This window comes from Echiichthys vipera (assembly GCF_963691815.1).
Source record: "Echiichthys vipera genome assembly, chromosome: 4".
In the NCBI taxonomy this organism is placed as follows: domain Eukaryota; kingdom Metazoa; phylum Chordata; class Actinopteri; order Perciformes; family Trachinidae; genus Echiichthys; species Echiichthys vipera.
This window is the reverse complement of record NC_139829.1, coordinates 24,269,764-24,295,991: the sequence shown is the minus strand read 5'-3', so window position 1 is coordinate 24,295,991 and position 26,228 is coordinate 24,269,764. Positions and strand designations below refer to the sequence as shown.

General features: G+C 41.3%; 1 protein-coding gene across 1 annotated transcript; it reads left to right on the top strand.

Annotated features, from left to right (window-relative positions):
• The first annotated feature begins 488 nt into the window (after positions 1-488).
• cemip2 (cell migration inducing hyaluronidase 2) lies at positions 489-26,049 on the top strand. The gene is made up of 24 exons (XM_083911996.1): positions 489-625; positions 3,003-3,354; positions 3,456-3,596; positions 3,761-4,328; positions 7,783-7,952; positions 8,810-9,001; positions 9,989-10,158; positions 11,599-11,811; positions 12,508-12,713; positions 14,530-14,599; positions 15,190-15,318; positions 16,149-16,237; positions 17,657-17,788; positions 17,990-18,025; positions 18,245-18,400; positions 20,006-20,183; positions 21,613-21,828; positions 21,937-22,148; positions 22,432-22,614; positions 22,843-23,062; positions 23,145-23,246; positions 23,364-23,509; positions 23,944-24,050; positions 24,147-26,049. Exons 2-24 carry the CDS (start codon positions 3,021-3,023, stop codon positions 24,344-24,346), a joined length of 4,170 nt encoding a protein of 1,389 aa, XP_083768122.1. The 5' UTR covers positions 489-625; positions 3,003-3,020; the 3' UTR covers positions 24,347-26,049.
• Positions 26,050-26,228: the final 179 nt, after the last annotated feature.

Here is a 26,228-nt window from a genome sequence, read left to right as displayed (position 1 = left end):
AGATAAATGCTGTTATGGAAATTTAGCATTTATCTAAAATGTAATTACGGATAGGAGTGTGATTTCATTAAATGTTAAAATGGGCAGTCGCCCCATGTAAGAAGGTTGAAGGTCCTCGAGGCAGAGGCTGCAGCCCTTTACTGCGTGTCTCCCCCCCCTCTCTCTCACCCCATTTCCTGTCCGCCTACATAATAAAATGGTTTAGAAAACTGCCAAAATTACCTTAAAAATAATGTTAAAATGGCTTGCCATAACGACTACTCTTTCTACTACTACTACTACTACTAATACTAGGCTACATCACGTTCTCCATCCTACAAATGTCATGTGTTTCTGAGCGTGTATTGATTGTCCGATAGAGTTTGAACGCATCATCACTTCCTCTCTCCGCCCGGTTTCATCTCGGTGGGACAGGGGGCTGACCGACGGACGGACGACAGCCCATCAGCAGAAAAAATCACACCATGTGAAGAAAAAGTATATAAAAAGGGACACGGAAAGCAAACTTTGAGAGGGTGAGAACTTTTTATTCGTTGGACTCACCGGCACCGGGTCAGCGTTTGTTTCCACGGTTCGGTTGAGAGCGAATGGACAGAGCCGAAGAGGAGCAGGACAGTCAGCAACGGTACGAGCTCACAGTCCCGTCGGTCCGCTTGTGTCCGTGTCTGTCCGTCCGCAGCTGGGGTTGGTAGAGGAGGGTTTACCGGTGGAACTTTGAGTTTTCCTGTGAAGACGCTAGTAAGCTAGTAAAACGTGACAGTTGCTAATGCCCTCTTTATGTGTCCGAGCCGTTAATGTGTTAAAGTTGTGTGCAATGTGTTGCTAACGTTACGTGTAACCCATAGCTACAAACTGTCAAAGTGGAGAAAAGCCTCAGAAAATGTGTTTTAATATTTTTAAGTTTACATACTGCATAACGTGCGCTCTGTGTTTACCTTTAACGTTAGTTCTCTTTTGTGATGTCGGTGAGAGACTAACTTTTAAAAAACATAATAACGTTAAAATGTTTATTTATCGTTTAGAGAGGAGTCACTCCGGCCAAAACAAGCCCACACGTCAACATAACGCTAAGTAATGAACACACTTGATTTAACCGCGATATACCATTCACTGCGGGCCAACTCACTCACTACACTAACTATACTGTACGTGTGGTAGTCTCTCCAAGTGGTATACGAGTTGTGATCGGCTGATAGTTTTGAGTTAATGTATAGAACACGTGGCTTAATGTTTGTTTCACTGCCAATGTATATTTCCAAAGTAACTAATATTACAGCTGATGAGTATAGTGTTTCCCCCCACATCTGTTTGATATCCAGTAGCTCTGAAATCAGGAAAATATGAGAGTGTGTGTGTGTGAGGGGGCAGTGATTGAGTCCCTGATTATTAGGAAATACATGAGTGGCTCTGCAGCCTTTGTGATGAGTGTATTTTCCAGTTAACTCAAGCTCCAAGGGGAGTCCACAACTCATTATTCCCTGACTGGTCAGTAGCTGGGGAGCAGGACCACTTTGGCTCTCTTTTATGGTTAGGAATGTGAATAAAAACATACCCTGAGATAGGGTTATAAACTGATGCCTTGGGGGATCATCCCATCAGAGGGCTCCCACTGAGTCCGTCTGATGCCGGGGCACAGACCTTGAAATTTTTAAACATCTAAAAGGAGTCATCAGCATGCCTTTCTTGATGACATAACACTTCAGCTCTAAAGTCTTTCAAAGAGTGGTTCAAAGATACAGTAATGGGATGATTCAGGTTGAAGTGGGTGAAACAGCTGCTGTTGGGCCTAGCTTATATTGCGGCCTCTCTAAATCACTGAGCCGTTGTCAAGCAGCCCTTGATTGTACATTGCTTTGTTTATGAGTTGAAGAGGTTTGTTGTGCTCTGGGCTAAAATGGTGACTAATTGGCTTGGCAAAACAATGGTCGGTTGTGTGTGTCTGTGGATTGGCACAGGAACGTGTCTGAGTCTGTTCACATCTTCGTGATTGTGAAGCACTCTTGGATGATTTACAGTCTGAAACTCACCACTTTCAGGGTCAGTGTGGTTTAAAGGAGCCTCATTTGGACAATTGTTGCAGTTTTGCGCTTTTAACAACCTCTTAAAACAAACTGGATCATTCATCAAGTCATGTGGTGAAAATCTGACCTGTGAAAGCTTGAACTTGCTGACTTTTTGTTTATGAAGACCTACAGTTGCACGCTGTAATACTATTTCAGTGGTGCAGGGTGTTTGTGTTAAAGAAAAGTGCAGTTGACGCCTTTTTTTCTGCAGTGTCATTTCCTTCACCCCTGTGTGTTTGTGTGTGCAGGTGTGTGTCCGTATGACCTTTTGAATGTGTGTGCGTGTGGGTCCATAGCTGTGGATCCCTCCAGTGAGCGTAGGCTCAAGCTGGCGCACTCTCCTCCTTCCCCACTGTAATTGGTGCCATCTGTTTTGGCTGTGTTAGCATAGTCTGAGGAATGTTGCGATCCATTATTCACAACCTCCTTCGTTGCCGTGGACAGGAGCAAACCAATGTCACTCCGCCTGAGTCAAAACAGCCCTAGAATTAGCTGACTGTTAGATAGATTCGTAGCTTTTTTTTCAAGACACCAAGGATCTTTACATGGAGGGTCACGAGTGAGATGCTCTCAGTTATAGATTGTTTCCCCAGAATCCGCCCTTTTTCTTCCTTTACCTCCTACTGTTTTTACTCTCTTTTTATGTGTTTTTTTACTGTGTTCTTCCTCCTTCTTAACCTCTTCTCTCTGACCTCTTTTTTTATACACTCCTTTTTGTCTCATCCCACGACACTTCTTTTTATGATTTTACCTACTTCAACGAAAAACAAACCAGTAACTTCCCTTTAAAAAGAATGTATTTCACAGGCTGCCCCATCTTGTTTTTCAGGTTAATATAAAATTGGATGTGACAGATGATAAGTAAATCTATTTGTATTCAGTCTTTTACCCTAAAAAACGTCCTCAGTGAATCAACTTTGTAATTTTTTATCCTTTTAGTTAGCAGACACGTATACCATGCCGACGAGTGATGGCCCCAGCCGCTTCCCAGTCTTTGTGGCTCCACCCCACGGCAACCACCAGAGGTCTCCAGGTTATGTCCCCGGGCGCGTGGCTCCAGTCCGCTCGCCACCACCTGCCAAAGCTCCGCCGCCACCACCGATAAAACCCCACGGCCCGCCGCCAGAGCGACCGGCTACTTTCAACCTGTCAGAGGAGAACCAGCGCAGGGAGCATGCTCAGAGCCTCCAACAAAGAAAGAACACATTCATCTGTTTTGGAGTGTCCATCGGGGCTTTCTTCCTCACTCTCATCCTCGTCTTCAGTCTCACGAGTGGAGATGTGTTAGATGGTCAGTGTTATGAGTATACAGTGTGTGTGTATTTTTTCCTATCCCCATCTTATGAGAAGTATGAGGTTCTGTAATTTGTCACTGATTGGTCATGTTTGCAGAGAACTGTCCGGATCACAACCCATCCCTTAGTAGCTGGAACCCAGGCCACCAGCCAGAGAAGAATGTCATTGTTAGGAGGGGACATTTGTTTAGATTGGATGCCTCTGCTACCTTCCGTACACTAACCATCCAGTCTGGAGGTAAGCACATCAAGATGCACAAATGCATTTTGAGTTGTAACATTGATGGTTTCAAGTTTATTAAAAATGGGAAGTGACATTTTTCAGCAGATCAAGTTCAGCTTACGGATGTGTATATGTAACGTACACTACAAAACAACTTGTTTTTCTCTGGCTCTTCACAGGTCAGGTCGTTTTTGGAGACAACGCTGATGGCTCCAAAAACATAACCTTAAGAACTCGTCACATCCTTATAGAAGATGGTGGAGCCTTTCACATTGGTGCTCCCAAATGTCGCTACCGTTCTCGTGCCACCGTTGCCCTCTTGGGCCGCTCTGACGACAAGGCAGTCCCTGAAGTGCCCGGCATGGGTCGCAAGTTCATAGGTGTTATGAGCGGCGGGACTCTGGAGCTTCATGGTAGTGAGAGAGTTTCCTGGTCTCTGCTGACCCGTAGTGTCCCAGCCTCCGGTCTGGCCACAGGAGGTTACGCCTTTCAGCGGAACTTTAGCAGAGGCATCAACTTGCGTGTGGTGGACCAAGACACAGCTGCGGTGCTATTCTCTGAACGCTTCGACACGCATGAGTCTCGTAATGACAGTCGGCGGCTCACCCAGCTGCTGCGGACCCTGCCGGTGGGCCGCATTGTCACTCTCGCTGTAGGAGACTCAGCTGTGAAAAGTCTTCTGGATGAAACTAAGAAAGCCATTGAAGAGAAGCTCGGCAGCAGCTTTGTCTATGATCTCAAATACAGGTAATTTATGAATATGGGAATGGTTTAACAGACTTTTATTAAATTCTTAATTTTTCAAATCAAATACTGAAAATACACATTGATTGATGATGTTGCCCTGGTGAGTGTGTCTGTTGTCAAACTGAATCGTAATATGTGTGAGTGTGTTTGTGTCTCAGCTGTGTTGCAGAGTTTGTGTTGGTTCCCCATGGTGTGCATTGTCTGTGCAAGTCTTTGGGAGTTTTTTGTGTATTCCAGGTCTCCTTGGCCTGATAAATCCAGTTTATGTGTTCTTTGTTTTATCCACAAAAGTAAGACCTCTCACTTACTTGGACTGACAACAACAGCATTTGGTTCCATGTCCATCCTCCCTGGAATTATGTCCTCTTTCATGTATCTTTCTTTTCATTTGGGGTTGTTCCCTTGAATCGTTCCTAGTTATTTCTCTTCCTGTATCCTCTGTGTTTCCTCTATATAATGCTCTGCCAGAAAAGGAAGCATGTACAGGATAATGGGGTTACGGTCATTGAGTTTCCAGGATTTGTGCAAAATGTGGCGATTCAGGAGATTTTGTTATTCATTACGCTAACGGACATATACTGGAGGTTTGAGTGTCCCTCTGTTCATGTGGGCTTATGCATTCTTTTAGCCCATAAAGTGAGAGGATTGATTTTAACTCTACATGACAGATTAGATCTTCTGTTACCACCACTCGAACACATATACACACATGAGTTTCTTAAATGGAAAGTCTAAAGGCAGCATTTCACTCTGAGTTATGTGTCGCTTGGCCTGGTTTGATGCTTGGTTGACTGAAAAGCCAAGTGCTACGCGAGATTCTCCAGTGTCACGTTTCGCCTGTGGGGGTGGGTGCCAAGCCTCCACGCATATTCCCTCGAATGGGTCAGATTTTCGAGCCCAGTGTTACGTGTGTTCAGAGGTGCTTGTGTGTGTGTGTATATCCGTAAGTTAACGGTGTGCACTCTCCTCTAATCCTATCAACGTTTATTGGAGTGGTGATTTTTATCTTAGCTTTATGTGGATTTGCTTGTGGTAGGAGGAAGCACATAGCACACATTTATGAGACAACATGCAGTTTAATGTCTCATTAAAGTCACATAATGTTAGGTTGAGTGATTTTAGGCTTAAAGAGTTGGGTGGCAAAGGCATCCGACCTATAGAATTGAGTATTACGATGAAGTGTACCGGTAGATCAGTTTGAGAGCTGTTATGGCGTGTTGAAGACAAAAAGCACAGATTGCAACATACTTGGGAGCGCAATGTGGTGCTTGTTTTGTTTCATAGTTTTTTGTAATTTTGCACCAGTGCCCATTGGTATGCTACATGAACCTCTTTCACCCCTTGTGATCTCCAGCGTATACCTGATGTAAAATAAACCATAACAAACAAGCACATTACCCAACAACCTTTGAATTTCTCAACCGCCCTTCCTGCCACAGATACATGAATGCCTTGGCTTCTGCCTCGTGTCAGTTGACCCCTGTAATCTTCGTCATGTGAGCACTCACGCCGGTCTAATGTGAATTCACCTTTTATGCTCCACACATTCGCTTTTTCCAGTCAAACAATGAGGTTGTTAAAGTTCTGGTGAACATCAAATTAAGGATGTGGCAAAAGGGAACAGTGGAAACTCTTTCTGAACACAGAAAGTCACACACTGGGGCTGTAATGACAGTGGATCCCCAGATGGATCCTGTTTGTGTGTCAGTGGGGTGTGCAGTGATATGGCACAGGCGCTCTTTCATCTTCAAGAATACGTGTTTAGGTTGGGATTATGCCAGTGAAGGCAATTATAATGATCAGAGAGGGGCATGTTCGTGTTGATAGCAACACAAACTGCTGACAAAATTCAAGTAGACTATGGAGGTAGAAATTGGGATTCTGTGATTATTTTTTGTGATTTAGTTACTCCAAAGATAGTTTTCCAAGGAGTAAATTGAGTGTTTTACTTTACCTGCTTTTGTATTGTGTTCAAATATGCAGTAAGCTGCTGGCTTTACTGCAGATCCATCATAAAACAATGAATGGAATTGAGCTTGATACCTCTCCAGGCTACTGAATGGTTATATAATGTGAGATGGTCATTTCGTCGAGGTCAGATTTTGTTGATATAATGTTCAAAGCTTATGCCATAGTTTAGCACAATGGTCTTAAAATATTACATCCATAAATAGCAAAAAGGCTCTTAACTTGTTTGGATGTATTCAGCTACAGCTGAACAACAAAAAAAGCAATAAGTCATTCACTAGAATCTGAGGAAATTTGAAACATTTGAAACATCCAAGGCTGCAAATCTCAGTACACTGTCTCGTTTTAGGTCATACGCCCTCAAAGGCATCTTCATCCCCACCCTCAAGCTCCTCTGCTCAAATGATTTCAGCCTCTCCTTATTTAATCATCATTTTAAATCTCATTTGAAATAAATCTTTTGACATTCCTGCTTCATAAGACAGTGTGCAATGAATGGAGGAGGGAGGACTTGGAGCAAAAGTTTAAAAAAGTTGGATTTGAATAAAGTCTGGGACATGGCAGGCCCCTTAGTCCTCTGAGCTATATGATATTGCCTGTCCTAAGTTTTATGATCCCTCGACTTCTCTGATATCCTTTTTTTTTTTAGTTTTCCTAATTGCCTGCTCCAGGCTAGGTATTTTGCCCTCTGGCATTACACCAACGACACTTGTAATCTTTATTTAAAGATATGCCGCGTAAGTGTCAGTGGAAGAGGTTTGTGTGTGCACATCTTTATCCCGATGCCTGACACACGCAGACACTCGAATACATAGAAACTTTAATATACTGTTCAGATCACACCCTTTATATGACCAGCTGTTATATCTGGAAGATATTATGAAAACCTGATTTTCATGCACTGTTGACATTTTCAATGGTTTTCATTGGTGTTGCCTCCTTCTTGCTAGGCCGCCATTCTAAATAAGAATACGTTCTTCTTAATCGCTTGCCTGATTAAAAGCTACCATCGGTTTTCAGTGTTATCAGTGAGTGTCAAGTTATTGTCGTCTGTCACTAATAATGTTGTGTTTGGTATGAATTTTTATCCTCATTAAAAACATTTGACAGCAATTGCAAGACTATTATTAAATAGGCTATATGAAGTACCATTTACTCTCAGCGAGCCTGATAAAGGGTTAAATCGCTGCTATTTGTGTGTCTGTGTGAACGCAGAAGTGTGAACCAGGTAAAAGCTGAAATAAGTGATGTAAAAATGAACCAGTAATGAGTGTTGACAGTGGGTTTGCAGTAGCACTTTAGTTCACACTTCACTTATTCATTTCATCATCCAAAGAGTCTATGAACAAACTAAGATCCCAGTACTGGATCATTTGTTCTGTGATACAGATGTGTGAAACTTAATGACATTTATTTACCTTCTGAAAATGACTCCATCTCCTTTCTGTCCCTTTCACTTTTCCCGTCATCCCTCCCGTCTCTCTAGACAGGCGTGGGCTTTGGTCTCGGTTGTTGGTGGGGGTAACGCGTCATGCTCAGAGGACGTTAGGGAGCACGAAAACCACGACACAGGAGGGAGAGCGCTGGCAAGACGGACCTTCACCACCGTGGATGGAGTGGGCTTCTCAGTCATCGCCTACAGCGAGTGGAAGAATGGTGAGAAACAATTTATGATGGTGTCAGTTTCAAAACCAGTTTGAACATAATAAGAAATTATATAGCGATCTGCCATTTATTTCAGTGCTTAGTTCATGCATTCTGTCATTTTGTGTGCGTAATCTAAGTTTGATGGTATTTGACTAGTTATTCACAATTATGGGTTTCAGTAACATAAACACTGTTCATGTGATATGGACAGTTTCTTTAGCTTTGAAGTGGTAAAGGGTTTGGAAGAAGGTGGCAGGTTGAGGAATGAGGTTTACCACATGCCAACGGCTTTACCGATCAATCATGTGAACATGAAAGACATTTTTGTGCTGGAGTGGGTGACACTTTATGTGACCGTGCCGTGATGACAAATACCAGGTTTTCAGGCAGATGTAATTGTGTGTTTGTGGCGTGTGTGTGGTTTTGGTGAGGCACCTGCACACCCACCGTCTTTATTTACTGCTGCCGTACATGCCCACACCTTGTAAATTACATTTTGACAGTGACTCAACTTTACTTTGGAACATAGTAATTGTAAAATGATAATTTCCTGGGGTTATCTAACGGTCTAAACATGATTATTTTGGTTAATATAGCCCACAACAGATTATTTTTCTTTGCTTCACAATATCTCAGTTGTTATTGAGCTATTAAGAAGCCAGGCTCTAAATCACTATTTACCTAGTGCTATAAATTGCTACTTTTTTTGTTCTTACTTGAAGAGAGCCTTCATAAGATCCTGTATGGCTAGGTATAATAAACTTATATATATATATAAGACAATAAAAACGCATCCGAATTTTGTTCTATTAAGTCTACTATTTTAGTTTCTTTGAAATAAAGTGCTGTGCCCCCCTTCCCCCCAGGTTTCCCCATCTCAGGCTTCCACGTGGATGCTGGGGACCAGGTGGTGCTGAACCTGCAGGATGAAGTGAAACAGACCTGGCAACCTGGGCTACAGATTGTAGTTGCCAGCACAGACTATTCTATGCATCAAGCTGAAGAGTTTACCCTGTTGCCCTGCTCTCACTGCAGCAGCAGGCAGGTCAGGATACAAGGTGAAAAAGATATGCGTGCGTGCGTGCGTGCGTGCGTGCGTGCGTGCGTGCGTGCGTGCGTGCGTGCGTGCATGCGTCTTTTTAAAGGTATATGGGATGTACAGTACAGACATATTTAATTTTAAAAAGCTTATGAGAAAACTCGTAGACATGGTCAAGTGTGATTAACAGATGTGCCACTGATCCTGAAGTCCTCAGAGATCTAATTTCCTGTCCAGCTATTATGGTAAAGTTAGGTTATTGAAAAAAAATGTCATGTTTTCATAATAATCTCGTCTTATAATAACCACAATGGTTGCATGGATTTAGCTACATCGCCTCTAGTTCACATCCTACATACATACATTCTTCTGCTCCTCTAAGTTCATTCTCCAACAACCTGTTATCTACTTTTTGTCCATCTCTTTATCAGACATGTTTCCTGATCTCAACCCTCTGTTGTCAACAAACGGCAACTCCCTTCCTGGAGAGATCGGTTTATTAGTGTATGCATGCTTAGTTTTGTGTTGCGGCTGTGAAGAAGGGCTGAGCAGCTGGATTACTGCTAAGAGTTATCATTGGCTGCTGCACCCTGTGGGATCGGGTACTTTCCTCATCGTCGAAGAGCTGATCCATTTGTGTTTCATATGTATTTGATTTCTTTAGCTTTTACATGTCTATTATTATTTTGGTTTGTTGGTTTTGGGGCGTTGGTAGTAAACTATTTCCACGAATAAAATGCCTTGGTTTAGTTTAAGTCTCAGTATGACCCGAGAAAGGTTCCAATGTGATTTAAAGCCAAATTGTGTTATGTTATTCAGCCAAATGAAATGAAGTTTCCTCCAGTGTTCTTTTCTGCTTTATTTGAGATGGAAAGCCATGATTGACATTGGTAATCATACAAAGTAATGGCTTACAGTTTCCAGGTTTTGTCCAATTGGGCACCTAGATTCAATTTTCATCTAGTTGTAGCTTATGACCAAGAATCTCCCTTTCTCTTCTACCCAGGGAAGCCTCAGTATAACCATGTTGGAGAGATCATAGATGGTGTCGACATGCGTGCCGAAGTGGCTCTGCTCTCCAGAAACATTCTCATCCACGGAGAAATGGAAAACTCCTGCTACGGAAACAACGTGTGCCAGTTCTACAGCCACGACACCTATGGAGGCCACATTAAGGTGTGTGTGTGTGTTTTATAGCACAGGCCCTTGTTTAAGCTGCTTTATGTCTGCATTTTTTGATGTATGTGCATGTTTAAGCATGACTTTGCATTCTCATCAAAGGTCCCAGTGGCTGCAGTAATCCATGTGACAGTTTCCACACTGCAGAGCTAAAGTGTTCATACATTCTATATTTATACGCCGTCCTAAATCAGAGGGGTTATTCATTCCTAGTTCAGTTTATGTGAAGCACTACTACTTCACTCACTCCTATTCTCTCTGTTTTCTCCTCCCTGCCTCTACATGTCAAATGTTTTTTTTATTTTATATAAAATATGCACATGGGTTTCTATGTAGGCAGTGAGTTCACTGATTTGGTTCATGATGGTGCGATTTTATTAAGTTTGGTGGCCAGCACATAGTAACATTCCTTATGCGCTATGTAACTGACCCCCCTTTGTGGTGAAAAAAGACACTCTATATTTCTTTTCTTTTTTTTTTAATTTCCATCAGCTTTTTTGTACCACATTCAGTGTCTCCAACAAAAACAGATTGACCTATATTACACAATCTGCCTCTAAAATGATTGACCTCCCCACCCCCCTAACTAACCTCAACAAAAGAGCCGTCACACACAGCACTCACCACTGCATATTTTCTCAATCTATTTTTCACGCAACTCTCAAAAGGACATAGAGCTAACACTTATGGAAGTCGTGTCTGTCTCTTTGTGAGAATACGTATGTGAATGCAAGAACTCATGCATATACATGTCTTTTTATGTATATATATATAGCAAGTGTTTGTCCTGAGGCATTATTTGCAGCATACAGTGTATAAATGTACTGTGTAAATATTATAGAAACTATATACTACACAATTACTGAGTGTGGATATGTGTGGTTGTATGTGAGTGAGTTACAGTTAGCTGGAAGGATTGACCAATACCTCCTTAACAGGAACCAGACTGTGTGGATTATGCCATACCCACAAAAAACCCTCCAAGGGAGCATTGTACAGCATATTTGTATTGCATGCATTGTTTGTTGACATGTTTAACTTTACCTTCTCCCATTTGTGTTTAGCATGTGTGCATCCCGGCGTGTGTTTAGCTTTTAGTTTATGCTTCTATAACTCACATCTCTTATTCATCAAGAGGAACATCAGTGGTTTTAGGCACAGTTTGACTCACTGGGGCATGATGCCAACAGAGCTTTAATTCATAACCCAGTGGGATCATAGACCGAGAATCATACTATAGAACTACCTTTTAGTTAGACCTGGGGTGGTTAGACAGTTCGCCCGCTTTTGTGGCATAATATGAACCTTGAGTTGCCCTCTACAAGGCCAGTGTGATTAGCTCATTGTTTTTGCTTGATCAATTTTTAAATTGCCCTTTCTTTTGCGACTTATCCTCCACTCTGGCCTTTCTTTGTTTTCTCTCTCCCACATCGCCAGATCTTTGGTAACTTCTCATCAGTGCATCTGTCCCATGTGGAGCTGAAGAACATGGGCCAGCAGGGCGAGCAAGGCCGCTACCCCCTACACTTCCACAAGTGCGGGGATGTGGACCAGAAGGGAGGCTACTGGGAGCCAACCTATGTGGATGGACTCTCCATACACCACTCCTTCTCCCGCTGCCTCTCCATCCATGCCACCAATGGTTTGCTGGTAAGTTAGTTAGTTTCTTCCACTCTCTCTCCTTCTTTTCCTTAATCACTCTTAAAATCTTCCTTCAGAAAGAGGTGCAATCATTTATAATTGGTCCCTTTTCTTTGGTGTGCGTGTGTGTGTGTGTGTGCGTGTGTGTGTGCGTGCATGCGTGCGTGCGTGCGTGCGTGCGTGCATGCGTGCGTGCGTGCATGTGTGTGTGTGTGTGTGTGTGCCTCTTGACATCAGTGATGGGTTAACCATTGTCCTTTGAAGCATTCTGCCAAGCTACATTGAGGAAATGGAATTTACAAGGTTTTGGATAACATTGTTTGACTCCGCTGTTTTTCCTGTTTCCCTTCTTGCACAATGACCATGTTAATATTGTGTTGTTGTGCTTATTTGACAGCTCTCTTCATACATTTATTCTCTACATAGCTTCAGATGGGTTTAACAAATAAATAGTCCCAGTAGCTATTACTAAACTATTTCAGGAATTTTAAGCATTTACGGTGGCAAGCACATCCAGTAGTTGGAGCATACTGTATTTTCCTGTGGGTTGTTGATGATTCCAAGATGGAGTAAAAATGTTGTCTCAACCCCCTTGTTTACCAGGATTTGTCTGCATATTTCCATTAGGTGCCTACTACCTCTTTCTTGGAAAAAAAAAGAATGCCATTAAACGGATATAGTATGTATTTTCTTTCTTTGATCCAGGTGAAGAACACTGTAGGCTATGATACCTTGGGTCACTGTTTCTTCCTTGAGGATGGGATCGAGCAGCGCAATACTTTCTATCACAACCTTGGCCTGCTGACTCGACCCGGGACTCTGCTGCCTACTGACCGCAATGACACCCTCTGCACCAGCATCAAGGACAAAGTCTACAAGGGCTACACTCCCTCACCCAGCACAGAGTGCAAGTAAGGAATAGGAATTATGACATTGTGTGTCTCTGGTTGGATATAAAAGTGTGGAGCAAACTGATAAAAGACAGCAAGAGTTCTGCACCACCCTAAAGGGCATGTCAATGAATAGCTACAGTGCATTGCTCAACTACCACTGCGAGTCAAGAACTTTGGATAACAACATGTGCTTTCCTACTTTACAATACTGTAGAATTACGTCATTGGTGATATTTAATTATTTACCATTGTATGCACACCGTTTCAATGGTATTTCAATGGTAAGCAACAGCTTGGGTCCTTCACTTTCACAACACAGTGATTTCTGTTGTCTTGACAGTAGGGCTGCCCCCAACCAAGGATTTTCTTGGTTGACCAGTGGTAGGTAGAGCGATTAGTCGACTTCAAATTATCAGTCAAATTGATAATAGACTGTTGGACCATCGGCAGGTAGCTAGGCTAGGCTAACGTTACTTACATGTTAAGGTGGTAAGTCATGTTAGTCTTGGACGAGAGAGAGGCGAAGTTTTTCTTGCAAAGTTTGCATGTGACCTTCTCGTGTGTTATCCTTGTCCTTTAATGTGATCCCATATTTTAGACTTTTTTCCCGACATGATTGGCTATTTCATTAACTGTCTAACCCTAACTGGGATGTACAGCCAAGGGACCTGTGTTAAAAACAAACTGACAGTGAGTGAGTGTCACAACTTCCTGTATCGGCCCTTCAAATTAAAAGCCCTCCAGCCTTTTAGGCCCAATACCGCTCCAAATGTTTTGTTTTTTTCCTGCGAACAATCAACCAATGAAATTTTGGTCTGCTAATAATTTTTTGGTTGATCAATGCTTGGTCGACTATTTGGGGCAGCCCTACTTGACAGTTTTAATGTCTGCCACAGATCCATTGCTGCTCTGTAAGTACACACACAGGTTTAAAGTGATCATCTCAGAAACATCAGTACATTGCACTTTGATTTGACAGTGTGGTTTTTACTCTTCACAAAGCTTCTTTTATTGCACTTAAGAGAAATATGCTTTTTCTTAGTATCCTTTAAAATAAGATGCCTAAACTTTCCACCAGCAACAGCTGCAATTCAAACACCCTGGGGTCTTATTAAGCACAAGACTGAGTATAATTGTAATGACAGATAATAGTCAATGAGACACTGCAAAGGCCCTTGCCAAGCCCATAGAGCTGTGAATAAGCCAACATCTTGACTTTAAAGTAGCTTGATATTTAGGGAAGGGATAAAAGTAGACACGGAGCAACTGTCTAATCTATGAAATCACTGCACAGCAAATCAACATGAGTTATTTGTGCCACGTTTAAGTCTCCCACACTGACGTTAAAGTCTTTGACTCTCAGTTAAGTGTCTGTGTGGGAAACCTGTTGATAGTGTAGACATACCCTGAAACAAGACAGAGGGTCCATATCCATGTGAAAGAGATACTGTTGTTGGTAATAGTGTGCGCGAGAGATATTGGCAGGGTGGTTTTATCCATGTAATAACAACCGCTACTCTCCACGGGATGTTTTTATGTCATAGCAAGAACAAGAAAAATGCCCCTGTGAGAGAAACAGTAAGGCCTGCTTCTAGTAGTTTCAGTGTGTGCACGTCTGTGAGTATTGGCAGAGCTGTCCCTGTCCAGGGTTTATGTTGGAGAGAAGGATTATTGAGGGAATTTTAAAAGATCACATGATTCTTTGATGTCTATCTTCTACTTATTAGTCTTAGCCTCTCTTATGCCAAGGCACGGCCCATTTTAATATATTTTTTTCTGAATGCTTGTCTGTGTCCTTGTCTTTGTCTTTGTTTGTGGTGGGGGTGTTTTCCAGGGCAGTTTCAACATTCTGGATTGCCAACCCCAACAACAATCTCATCAGCAATGCAGCTGCTGGATCTCAGGTAATAACTTCAGAGTTATGTAAGAAAACGGCTTCAACTTTTAATTGATTAATATAAACGAATGATTAACAAAAAGAGCCCCTTATTGATTTATGATATGTAACATATTATGTGAAGCTGCTATGGATTTGGTGTTCCTGAACTTTACACAATGAAAATGGAAAATGCTCATAACAAATTGATCCGTCCAATAAAATGGGATTTAACAGGCTTTAGTGTGTGATAGAGGGATGCAATAACATAGTGAGACAAGGATCCCTCATCCTGTCTCTTTTTCATTTTGGCATAAACAACTAAATATCAGTAGGAGGCATCCTTGTGCTATTAAGGTTGTCTGTCTATATCTATTGAACAGTAAACTCTTATGAACTATTGAGCTCATATAAACTCCTACGCCTGGCTTATTCTCACATGTAGTATGACATCCTGCCCGGTTCTACATACTGGTTTTTGTATGTTACTTCAACGCTCCACCTACAGATGACGTGGGTGGGTTTTTGTGTATTAGCGGAGATAATGAGATTCCTGCTGTTGCCCAGCTGAACCGTGAACATGATTTATCACCTCATCTCTCTTCCTTCCTGTTCCAGGATGCTGGCATATGGTTTGTGTTCCACAGCTCTTCCACCGGAGACTCTCATGGGCTGGTACCAGAGACCAAGGCAGAACTCACTCCTCTGGGAATTTTTTACAACAACCGTGTACACTCCAACTTTAAGGTATCATCACTGTAGCTGATACCTGATAATAACTACTATTATTGGTCACGCTCCAGGTATCTGCTTCTTTGTTTTGCAGTATTTATAACTTGTTAAAAAACATTGTACATAATTCTCTGCTTATTTAATTTATTACACATACACACACATGCATGCACACACACACACACACACACACACACACACACACACACACACACACACACACACACACACACACACACACACACACACACACACACACACACACACACACACACACACACACACACACACACACACCTAGGCTCTACAATAGTGCTCTGTTGTGTAATGACAGAAGTCGGGCAGGTGAACTGTAAGTTCTTTGTTCAGTCTGACCAGAGCAGCCTCTCTTATAGAGGAAGGAGCCCAGAGGTTTAAGACTATACCTTGCTTATACATCAGGACCAACTCAGAGCACATGTTTCCATATACATAAGACACACAGACATACCATTTTCCCTATAATTTATTTTACAATTCATTTTCTAAACATACAAAACTAATCCATGTGTTATGGACTGTGTAAACATACACTATGTTTTCATACACATTATAAATGATTCACAGAAATTTGGTTTGCCACCTCTCCTACTTTCCGCACTACCCTGTGCTGCAATGACTCTATAACTCTTTTGGGCCAGAATTTAAATTTAGCGCATTTATTATTACCTCAGTCCCCACCTTTTTTAATATATACGAGTAGTCCTGTTTATGTCAGTCCAGCAGAAATAGATCTGGGGCCCATCATGGATCTCTATGTATAGTTGTAGAGGGTCTCACTGTAATCACACCTTTCATCTCCCTAGGCAGGGCTGTTCATTGATAAAGGAGTGAAGACCACCAATGCTAGTGCTGCCGACCCCCGTGAATACCTGTGTCTGGATAACAGTGCCAGGTGTGTATGTGTGTGCAAAATAATTTTACATTTTGAGGGAGTATACATTCTGTCATTTATAATGTGTAAATGGACATTGACTGCTCTCAAGCGTGTCTTTTATCATTTTGGACATCTCAAATAGTTGGTTAGGGTCTTACAACTGACTTGTACTCTATACTGTACATGTCTTTGCTCCAAGTGTATAACTGTGTACTATCAGCGGTAATCATATGCATCATGGTGTGCATTTACGCTATGTAAATATTATGGTATTTGTGGTTTACTAATGTGTTTTTTTAATGCCACTGTCAGTTACTGTTTGTGAATTAAGTTTTTTATAGCCTCCTGCTTTATATGTTCTAGGATATGGCCATTGACTGGGATAGATAGATGGCTTTAGACTCTGTTACTGCATTTTAGTGGAAGGTTTGTGTTGACAGAGAAAACAAGGCTTCACAGATAGAGTTTCCACTCTCCCTACCCAAATACAGCCCTCTACTAGATGGAAAAAATCTTACGTGTCCACTGAGACTGCTGGCCACGCTCTGTTCATGTGTATGTGTGTGCAGAGGTATAGGGGGGAGTCTTTTAAATGTTAAAATGTGTACTAAGTATTAAAATTTCATGAGAGAAAGGGATACTTGTGTTGTGTGATTGAAAAAAACTCTAGGACAAGGATGTTGGATACTGTCCTAAATAATTCTTTATGATTTTTTGAACCTCTGCTCTAACCCTCTCGTCTTTTGCCACATTTAGGTTAATATTTCCCCTCGACTAACACTTGACCAACACTTTGGTCCATGCTTTATGAAAAGCTAGCAGACAGATTTCCATAAAATGTCTGGATATTCATTTATCCAGAGCATAAAGACTTATGTTGAAGAAGAGCTCTGATCTGAATTGAGTGCTACAATTAGGCTGGAAAAGCCCAAGAGGATAGAGGATAAGCCCTGTCCATTTTTGAAGACTACAAATCTCCTTTCAGTTTGTACACAATATATTTCCTAATCTAAAAGACTTTTCCAGGCACGGTCATGCTGCCTTTGGAATAGACTCTTTTGTATTTAATAACACTGTGTCCTCTTCTGCAATACCCCCCGTGTGCATTGCGGGAGGCAATGAGCATTAAGCATTGCAGCCTGAAGTCTCTAGAGATTGACAGTGGGGCTTTAGATGTTAAGTCCAGTTATGAAGGATGTTTGTGCAGATTTATAGTATGATGACGCAATGATTATCAGGTCTATTAGTCACTCAGAATCCTCCAAAAGTTAAATTGGTTAAATTCATCTTCATGCCTTCATGAGGACCACATGTGCGGAAAATGTTGGGGGAATAATAAGTCTTGACATAGTGGTACGGCTGAAAGCTTTAAGAAGTAAGGAATTTAGTAAATGGAAAGACACAAGGATAATATTAAAACATACTTGTGTTTGTCAGATTCCGACCACACCAGAATGCTGACCCTAGCCGTCCGCGGGCGGCAGCAGTCATTGACACCCTGATCTCCTTCAAGAACAACGACTTAGGAGCGTGGATACGGGGAGGTGACATCATCATCCAGGACTCTGGGTGAGACGACTCATAGGGTGTGATGTGATTCATGTCAGAGATTTTTGAGGAATGGAATGTTTCTGAAAAATGAATGAATTGTGTGTCCGCACAAAAACTTAAATTGTACATTTCAGTGTTTTCTTTTTTTTAATCTGGCATTTCAGACATACCATAACAGACATTTTGTATGACTAACACAAATGTCCTTTATCTGAATAGATTTGCAGACAATGGAGTGGGATTGTCCTTTGCCAGGTGTGTACTATGAAATACTTTAATATTTGCTTTTCACCTCTGTGATCACCATATGTGATTAATAGATACTGAACAAAAAACAAACACTGAAACTTTCATGTGTAAAGTATTTCCTTCCTGATTCACAGTGACATTAGTTCCCCCCTTTCATTCATACCTTTTGGAAAACTATGCACTAACATTTTTTGTAATTTCTGTATGTGTGCATGTATTCTCCAGTGATGGCAGTTACCCTAAGGATGAAGGCTCCAGCCAGGAGGTGACACAGTCTCTGTTTGTGGGTGAAAGCAGGAACAGAGGGACCAACGGAGGACAGAATAAATACTGGGGCTTAGGTGGGACTGATGCAAAGATGAGGACACTGCCCAGAAACAGGTGAGTGGGGGCAAAAAGAGTGGAGAATAAACTGTTGAAAGGAGAAGGGAGGAAAGATATACTGTATGTGAGGAATTGAGGGAAAAGCAAAACTCAGGAGTTTTCTCAGGAATTGCTGGGGATGGCGTTGGAGGAGTTTGCGTAGAAAAAAATATGCTGGGAAAAACAAACAAGGAAGAGGGAGCCAGCGAGGCAATCAGGTAGCTGGACAGATGTACAGCTGAGGCTGCCACAGCTGCTTTAAGCGGTAGGTAGACTTGTGAAAGGAAGTTCTGTTTTGACTGACTTCCTCCACTGATATTTTAGGCAGTTTATGAAAAACTGTGGTGGCAACACTTACGTGGTTTCGTAGAAAGGGATTACTCATTGTAGCATTTGATAACTTAAGAGCAAGGATAATTTTTTCATGTTTTTTTTGGCACAGATCTCCCATTAATTTCAGATAGATGTCACCATTACCTTCCTTTATTTCTATCATTTTGCATTATTGACTATCTTTAGAACATATGAAGATTTCACTAATAGTGCTCCTATTGACAGGTAAACCAGACAGATGTTTTATAACACCTGGGATGTTTTGCATTACTTGTGTCTCCCTGACAATGCCTTATACCGGACTTTAGAGTCTCTCCATGCTGTAATTCCATGTCGGATCAAGTGGAGAATCCTAATGAGAGTTTTGAGCTTTGTGTCCCCTCAGGGTCTCTTTGCAGTTCTTGTTTTTCATTCTCATTACAGAGATTGTTATACAAGAGGAGAGTAACAAAAACAAGACACTGGCAAATGGCTGCCTTTTTTAGTCTAAAGAACTAGGGTTTAGGTTTGTGGCCACTGTGTACAACTTTACAATCATTTTACAGGCTTCCTGACCACTCTGTGACATTTGGCTCGGCCCAGTTGTCTATCATCATTGTGGTTACTGCCAGAGCCGCTGACAGATAGAGAGGCGATAGAGCCACTGAAACTAATGGTTATTTTGATCCTTTAATTAAAGCTACGTAAGGTTTTTTTTTTTAACAGTAATTGCATTATTTTTTACATGCGTTATAATTATTATCTAAGAGCATCAGTCTTAACTTTTTCCATATCTATAAACAATAATTGTTATTTTGTGGGACACACTACTTGCACTGGAAAATGTATAATTGTCCCCTCTGATCCTCTTTACTAAGAGAGAGTGGTCAGTTTTTACTATAAACACATGTTCACATTAAGTTTCCCCCTGTCCTACATCGACCATAATGTCTACATCACTAATGTTAACATAGTGGAAGTCATTTTTGAGGGAACCTTTGGAATTGTAAAATTGTCTCGAGGCCCATATGACCAAGAATTATGGAGCATGTCATGTCAGAGGCAGTTGACATCCTGCTCTCTAGCGAACTCTTGGCCTGGCTGTAATGTATTGGAGTTTTTAATAACATGTTCCTCTGAAACTCCTTTTGAAGTGTTGGGTTGTAGCCAGTCCCTGACTAAAACCTGTGGTCATCTATTTGAATGATGGTCCCTTTACTCTGTTTACTTCATCTGTATTTTCTTCCATTTATTTATTGCCATAATTTGTCTTGCCTGAGCGCGGGTTTTCCCCTTCTCTCTTTTCTGTAGGACGTTCCCAATCCGAGGTTTCCAGATCTATGATGGTCCAGTGCGGCTTACACAGAGTACATTTCGTGGATACATCCCCACACCCGAGCGCTATACAAGCGCAGTTGGATTCAACTTAAAGAACACCTGGCAGCTCACCCCACGGAACAACCTGTCCCAGCTCAATTTCCACTCCACTGTGAGCAAAAATCTATTTTGACATCTAGGCACACTACTATACAGTTACTGTTTTAATATAGAAATTGCTTAAACAAATTACATAAAAAAAAATCTGTTAACACTGAGGGTCAACACAGAGCTGTCCAATCCTACGCTCACATACATCATATTTACAGTATTAAACCATATTGTCAAGTTTCAAATGTGGTCTGCCTTTAATAAGCTCATAACAGCCAACAACTGACACTATTAGGTATATGTTACACTGCCAGCTTGTCTTGTTTGGCCATATGACTTGGGTTCATGTAACTCCTATGGTCCTGTTTTCAAACATTGTATTTTGGTCAGCTCTTTTTTCATTCTCTCTTCCTTCCTCTTTATTTTTGCTTATTGCTTGTGTTTTTTTTCTGGTCTGTAGATTCACTGCTGTTGGAAATACAGTAGTTGTGAAAACTCCTTGGATTGACATTTTTTTTCTTTTTCTTAGTTTTTACCTTTTCTACCTCCCTTTGTGCCCATTCTCTTGGTACACTGGGTCTGGCTGTTTCCTCCTATTTGTTATTCACCTCTATAACTGTCTTCTTATATTGATTACATCACAACTCCTGTCAGAGTCATGGAGTTTGCAGTTGTTTGAAGCATCTTAGACAGAAGAAAGAAGAAAAAAAAGGGGACTCCTTTCAGTCAGGCATACGGAAGAACCATTGTAACTCACTGGTGCCATCTTGTGGTCCTATAGTACAGTGCACTGCCTTTATTTATTTTGACTTTTCAAAAAATGTAGATCAAATGGTTTAGTTATGTATCTTCCACTTATTAACTCGTATGTCTTAAACCACAGTGTCATTGTTATACTTATCTTACACATACAGTAAATATTTCCAGACAGCGCTCCGTAACAAATATGTTCCTGAAGTGGTACTTAAAGCTGAAGTAGTTCACTTTTTATAGACAATAAGTTTTTCTCATATTTGCTGAAACTGTCATAATATCCTGACAGCACAATGAGACAGACAATCTATGAAAAAACCATGTACCTCTGCCTCAACCCGCTGCTCCCTGTGTGTTTCTAGTGGCACCAGCAAGATTTCACTGCGACCCACAACTCGTGAACTTGTGAACTCCGATCAAACTGTAAAACTAGGAAGAGCTGATCAAATATGAAACAAGACTATGTGAATGTATCGCCTATTTATTGCATAAAGTGTTTTTTAGAAAAATATGTCAATGCACTGTTTAGTTGTGACAGGAGAAAATTTGTTGGGCCGGTCGGCTGTCCTTTGTTTTGGTTCGACTCGGTTACAAACTTTCTGTTGTCAGGATATAGGACACTTCCAGCAAATTAGATTTTTTTTATAGAAAGTTACTGACCTATATCCCAGATTTATACATATTGCTAAAATGCATATGGCGGCATTCACAACACTCTTTTTAAATAACATCCTCAGGTGGGTCTGCGGACATTCTTTGGACGCCCTGGGCAGTGGTTTGAAGAGAACGACCTGGACGGTGACAAAAACTCCATCTTTCACGATGTGGACGGGTCGGTAACGGGCTACACAGACACCTACGTCGGCAGAGCAGATAATTATCTGATCCAACATCCTGGCTGTGTGAACATGTCCCAGTGGAATGGAGTGATCTGCAGCGGCCGCTACTCTCAGGTACAGCATGTCAGGGTCTTCACCCCATTCTCGTCCTTGTGTCCTTCAAAAAAAAAAAATTGTACTCTTCCTGACCCTTGCACTCCACCACATTCTGTTCTCCTTCAGGTGTACATCCAGACCCAGGGAGCTCCCAGCCTCAGTTTATCCATCAACAGAGATGAATACCCTAATGCTCCCCTGGTACTTAGGGGAATTAACAGCCAGGGAGCGCTGTCTCAGCAGTACCAACCCATCCTGATGATGAGCAAGAGCTACACTCTGCACTGGAGTGGACCTGCGCCCAGAGAGGTTGTCCTCTCTCTCATCAACTTTGACAAGTGAGTAACAAGAGTCAGTTTGCATGTCTGTGTGTGACCACGCCTGCTAAAATCTTGCAATTCTGATAGAAAAAATAGAATATATTTTTCTCTGAAAAAGCCATAGAACGATAAAACCATCAATGTAATAGGTTAGGTTTTATCATCAATTTCTTTTGTATTGATCACAACAGAACTATTCTGAGCTAACAAACCAGTGTCAATTTCTTACTGCTTCTAAATGGTCTTGGGGGAAGCCCTGTGTAATGTAACATCCCTCTCTCTTTCTCTTTCTCTCACTCAGAGATGACTGGGTGCTGGTGGGACTCTGTTACCCATCAGATACAACATTTCAGATTATGGGCGACATCAATGATAGACAAAGCAACACATTTGATGACCTCACAGACTACGGCACTGTGTCATCCCTTACAGAGCTGGAGAAGAGGCAAATGGAGAGAAAGTACTTCTTTGACCGAACTGTTGGGTGAGAACAAACAAAATCAAACCCTCTCTATTGCAGTTTGCTAAAAAAGGGAGTGTGTAAAGCTTAAAGAGTTTGACTTAATCCTGACTTGCATTGACCTACGAAGACCCATGGCTGGGTCTGAAACTTGCCGATCTTTCATCCTTTTTTGTCTCTCTGAGACTCTGGTATTTCCTAACGTTTATTTAACGTTAACTGTTTCTCCTGTTGTCCTCCCACCACAAACAGCTTGTTGTGGCTCTACCTTCGGGCCCGGCATGGGCGTGAAGGTCACAGCTACTGTTCAGTAAAAGGCTGCGAAAGAGTGAAAGTCATGGCCACAACGTCCTCCAAACAGACCTGTAACTGTACAGCCAAGGCCTACCCCAAGTACTCTAAGATGCCCTCAGCAGTGGTGCCTATGCCGGCCCTCAATACACAACCCTGCAAAGGCTGTGGTGCTAAACAGGTATGTTTTTGCCTCACCTGATGACTTCCATTCAGCGGCTTAAACCACAAGCCACAACTGATGACCAATGTCTCTGTTTTAGCTTGTGTTTTCCAGTGAGCCATGGACCACCTACCTCCAGACACAAGTCAAGTCTCTCAGCAGTAAAGAGCAGCAAAGAGGAGATAACAGCTCCTTTATCACTGTGAGCATGTCAGACCTTAACGACAAAAACAATTAACACATTTTCTATCTTATCTATATGACTTGAACTTGTGAATCAGGGTTTATTTAACATATTTTATTTCCTGTCACCTGCCAGGTAAATGAGGTGACCATGCCCTTCTCTCAGCCTGGGTATTTCCTGGTCTCGGTGGATGCCTGCTCTGGGAAGGTCACCAAGAAAACCTCATTTGCCAAGATGGATGCCAAGATGGAACAGTTTCTTAAAACTGGAATACCAAAGAGGTGAGCCCGGGAACATAAGATAAAACCACTACATCTGAATTTCTGAAATCAGTTTCAGTTTAGTTTATTGTCATTCAAACACGTTCAGACATGTTTGAATGACAATGGAACAAAATTTGATAAAGACTTAATAACATGTTGTAGCTAAAAATAATAAATAATAACCTAAAGCCTATAATAAATAGAAACAAATCGTTAAAACCGGGCAGCATGTTAAAAGACTGACATCAGTAAAAAAGTGCAGAGGACAGACTTAAGTCCAAGAGTTCATAAGCCTCACGTAGTCTCGTTTGTTCTGGCTTTGAGGATGGACAATCAGTGTTGTGAAAATCTGAGATATAATTACCTAGTTAGTATAAATATACAGCAGTTCAGTGTAGGGAAGTTATGCACATTACTGCTTAATTTACAGACATGTTTGTTTTCTTCAACAGGTCTATAGTGCTCATGGCAACACGAGGTCAACCAGAAGGCCTGGTTAATGTAGCACCATATTTGGTCTCCTTTGGTATGGCCAAAGCTGCCGATCTGCACAGTAAAGGTTAGTGAAGCACTTAACTAGTTTATCCTTTTTTTGTCCGTCTAGTTACTGTATTTTGGGGCAAAGTCTCTTTTTCATTGCTACCTCTCACTGCAGAGAGTCTGGCACTTTGGGGGTTCCAGGGCGGTTCTTCACCCCCTCCGTGGGTCTTGCTACAAGCTGGGCAGGGGGATGAGATCCTGGGGCTGCAGGAGCGGTACTTGCCTCTGGGTTTGGAGGCATACGGCTGTATGCCACCTGCAACTCAAACGCGCAAAGACCTGGAGTTACTCAAAAAAGCCACAGGACTACAATGACCAATGTGAAATATACAACTCAGCTACCCAGAACACTCTTGCACACAGATACAAAAACACACACAACCAGCTGATGAATGTGAACTGCTGAACCTTTAATTTATTAACAATGGCAAGGATGTTTACCAATTTCAAGTGGAGAGAAGGTATTTTATTATGAACGTGGTGAGTATATTTTGTGATTTTTTTTTCTGTGTGTGTGTGCGCATGTGTATATGTAAGTATGAGTCAATGCACTTTCCTTTTAAAGACACAATTTGCCTTATCAGCCAAAGTGATCAAATGGAGCTTTACAATAACACAGTTGTTTATCTTGGAACAGAAAAAACACAAGCCCAAAGCAACCTTTAACACCCATCTACCAATCTTATTATTTATTATGTAGTAGATGGAAACCGAATGAATTGGATAGTCTGAAAACGGAACACAATTCATTAGATACACACAGGCCAGAAGGAAATTATGAAAATAAATAGCATTGTCCCTCAAATGAGACCACGTTCGATTGGAACAGAAAATTAAACAAGATGGATTAGACAAGCTCAGGTCAAAGGGAAGTAATGAAAATAAATGCCATTGCATCTGAGAATTAAACAACAATAAAAAGCCAAAAATGAATGTGTCAAACAGAGCCATTGGGTTAGGTGTGTTAGCTATGAAGATGATTTTATGCAAACCACCGGTGTTGCCATACATAGTTAAATGGTTATATAGACATATGGTAGTTTGCAGTCAAAATCATAATAGTTAATTGTAACATACAAAAAACCCACTCTTTTAGCTTTTTTGTTGATGTCTGTAACAACTGAATCTTTAACTGGAAAACCTCCTCTGATCATCGTGCAGCTGTACAACTGAAGACTTTAAGCACCTTTTTATGGATTCCTACATGGACTTACTGGATCTTTTATCTCATATTTGTATTTATCACTTCACAGTGATGGTGTCTCAAGTGCTGGCCACATGTGCAGCACAAATATACCTATATATTACTTTTATTTTTTTGTCGTTTTCTCAAACAGAATTGAATGTTTTATCTTTCATCTGCCTCAGTCATAATCTTTTCATGTGCATTATTGCCAAAACTTTAGATACAATACAGGTTGCCTTTTCACAGTTGGTACCCTGACTGTACAGTAGTGAGCAGCAAAATGCATACAGATTATATACAAGCTGTAAGGTATAAGGCTTTGTGTTGAGACTTACAGTATGTTATCTTTTAAAGGGTGTTTGGATGTGAGCAGGGCTCCCCCACTGCAATGATAAGTACCTATCTGTGACTCTGTGTGTGTAACTGTGTGAGTATATGATTGACCGTGACTGAGAGATCCTCTGAAGGACAATGACGTTGTTGCCTTTTAACCACTCTACTGTTAAAAAGAGCAAAAAAATAAGAGGAAAACATTTCCAACTTTGCCTTTTGTTCAACTGATGCTTTGAAGATGCACAACCACAGAGTTCTTCTTGTTTAAATTAGACGCAGGATTTGTAAATATAGTGTTAAATGTTATTGTGAAACTGGATATGTAATGGTAATGTCAAACAGGTTGTCAATAGTGTGTGTTCGTGTGTGTGTGTGTGTGTGTGTGTGTGTGTAAAATAACTTTTTGTTTTGTCGATTTTAAAAAAGAATAAGAGGATTTGTTCAACACGGAATCTCAGCATTTGTTATGAAATTGCCAATAAAATAAACATTTATGCTTTGTGGTGAATCATACTTTTTATCTTTTGCTTACAACAGTAGCAAGAAGAGAGCGGCCTCTCCTCGGAAATGAGCCTTTATATTCAGTGGTTTTTGGATCAATTATACAACCTCACCACATGAGGGCAGCTTAGCATTCTTGAGGATTCTTCTACTCTGAAATTCATCATACCACAAATC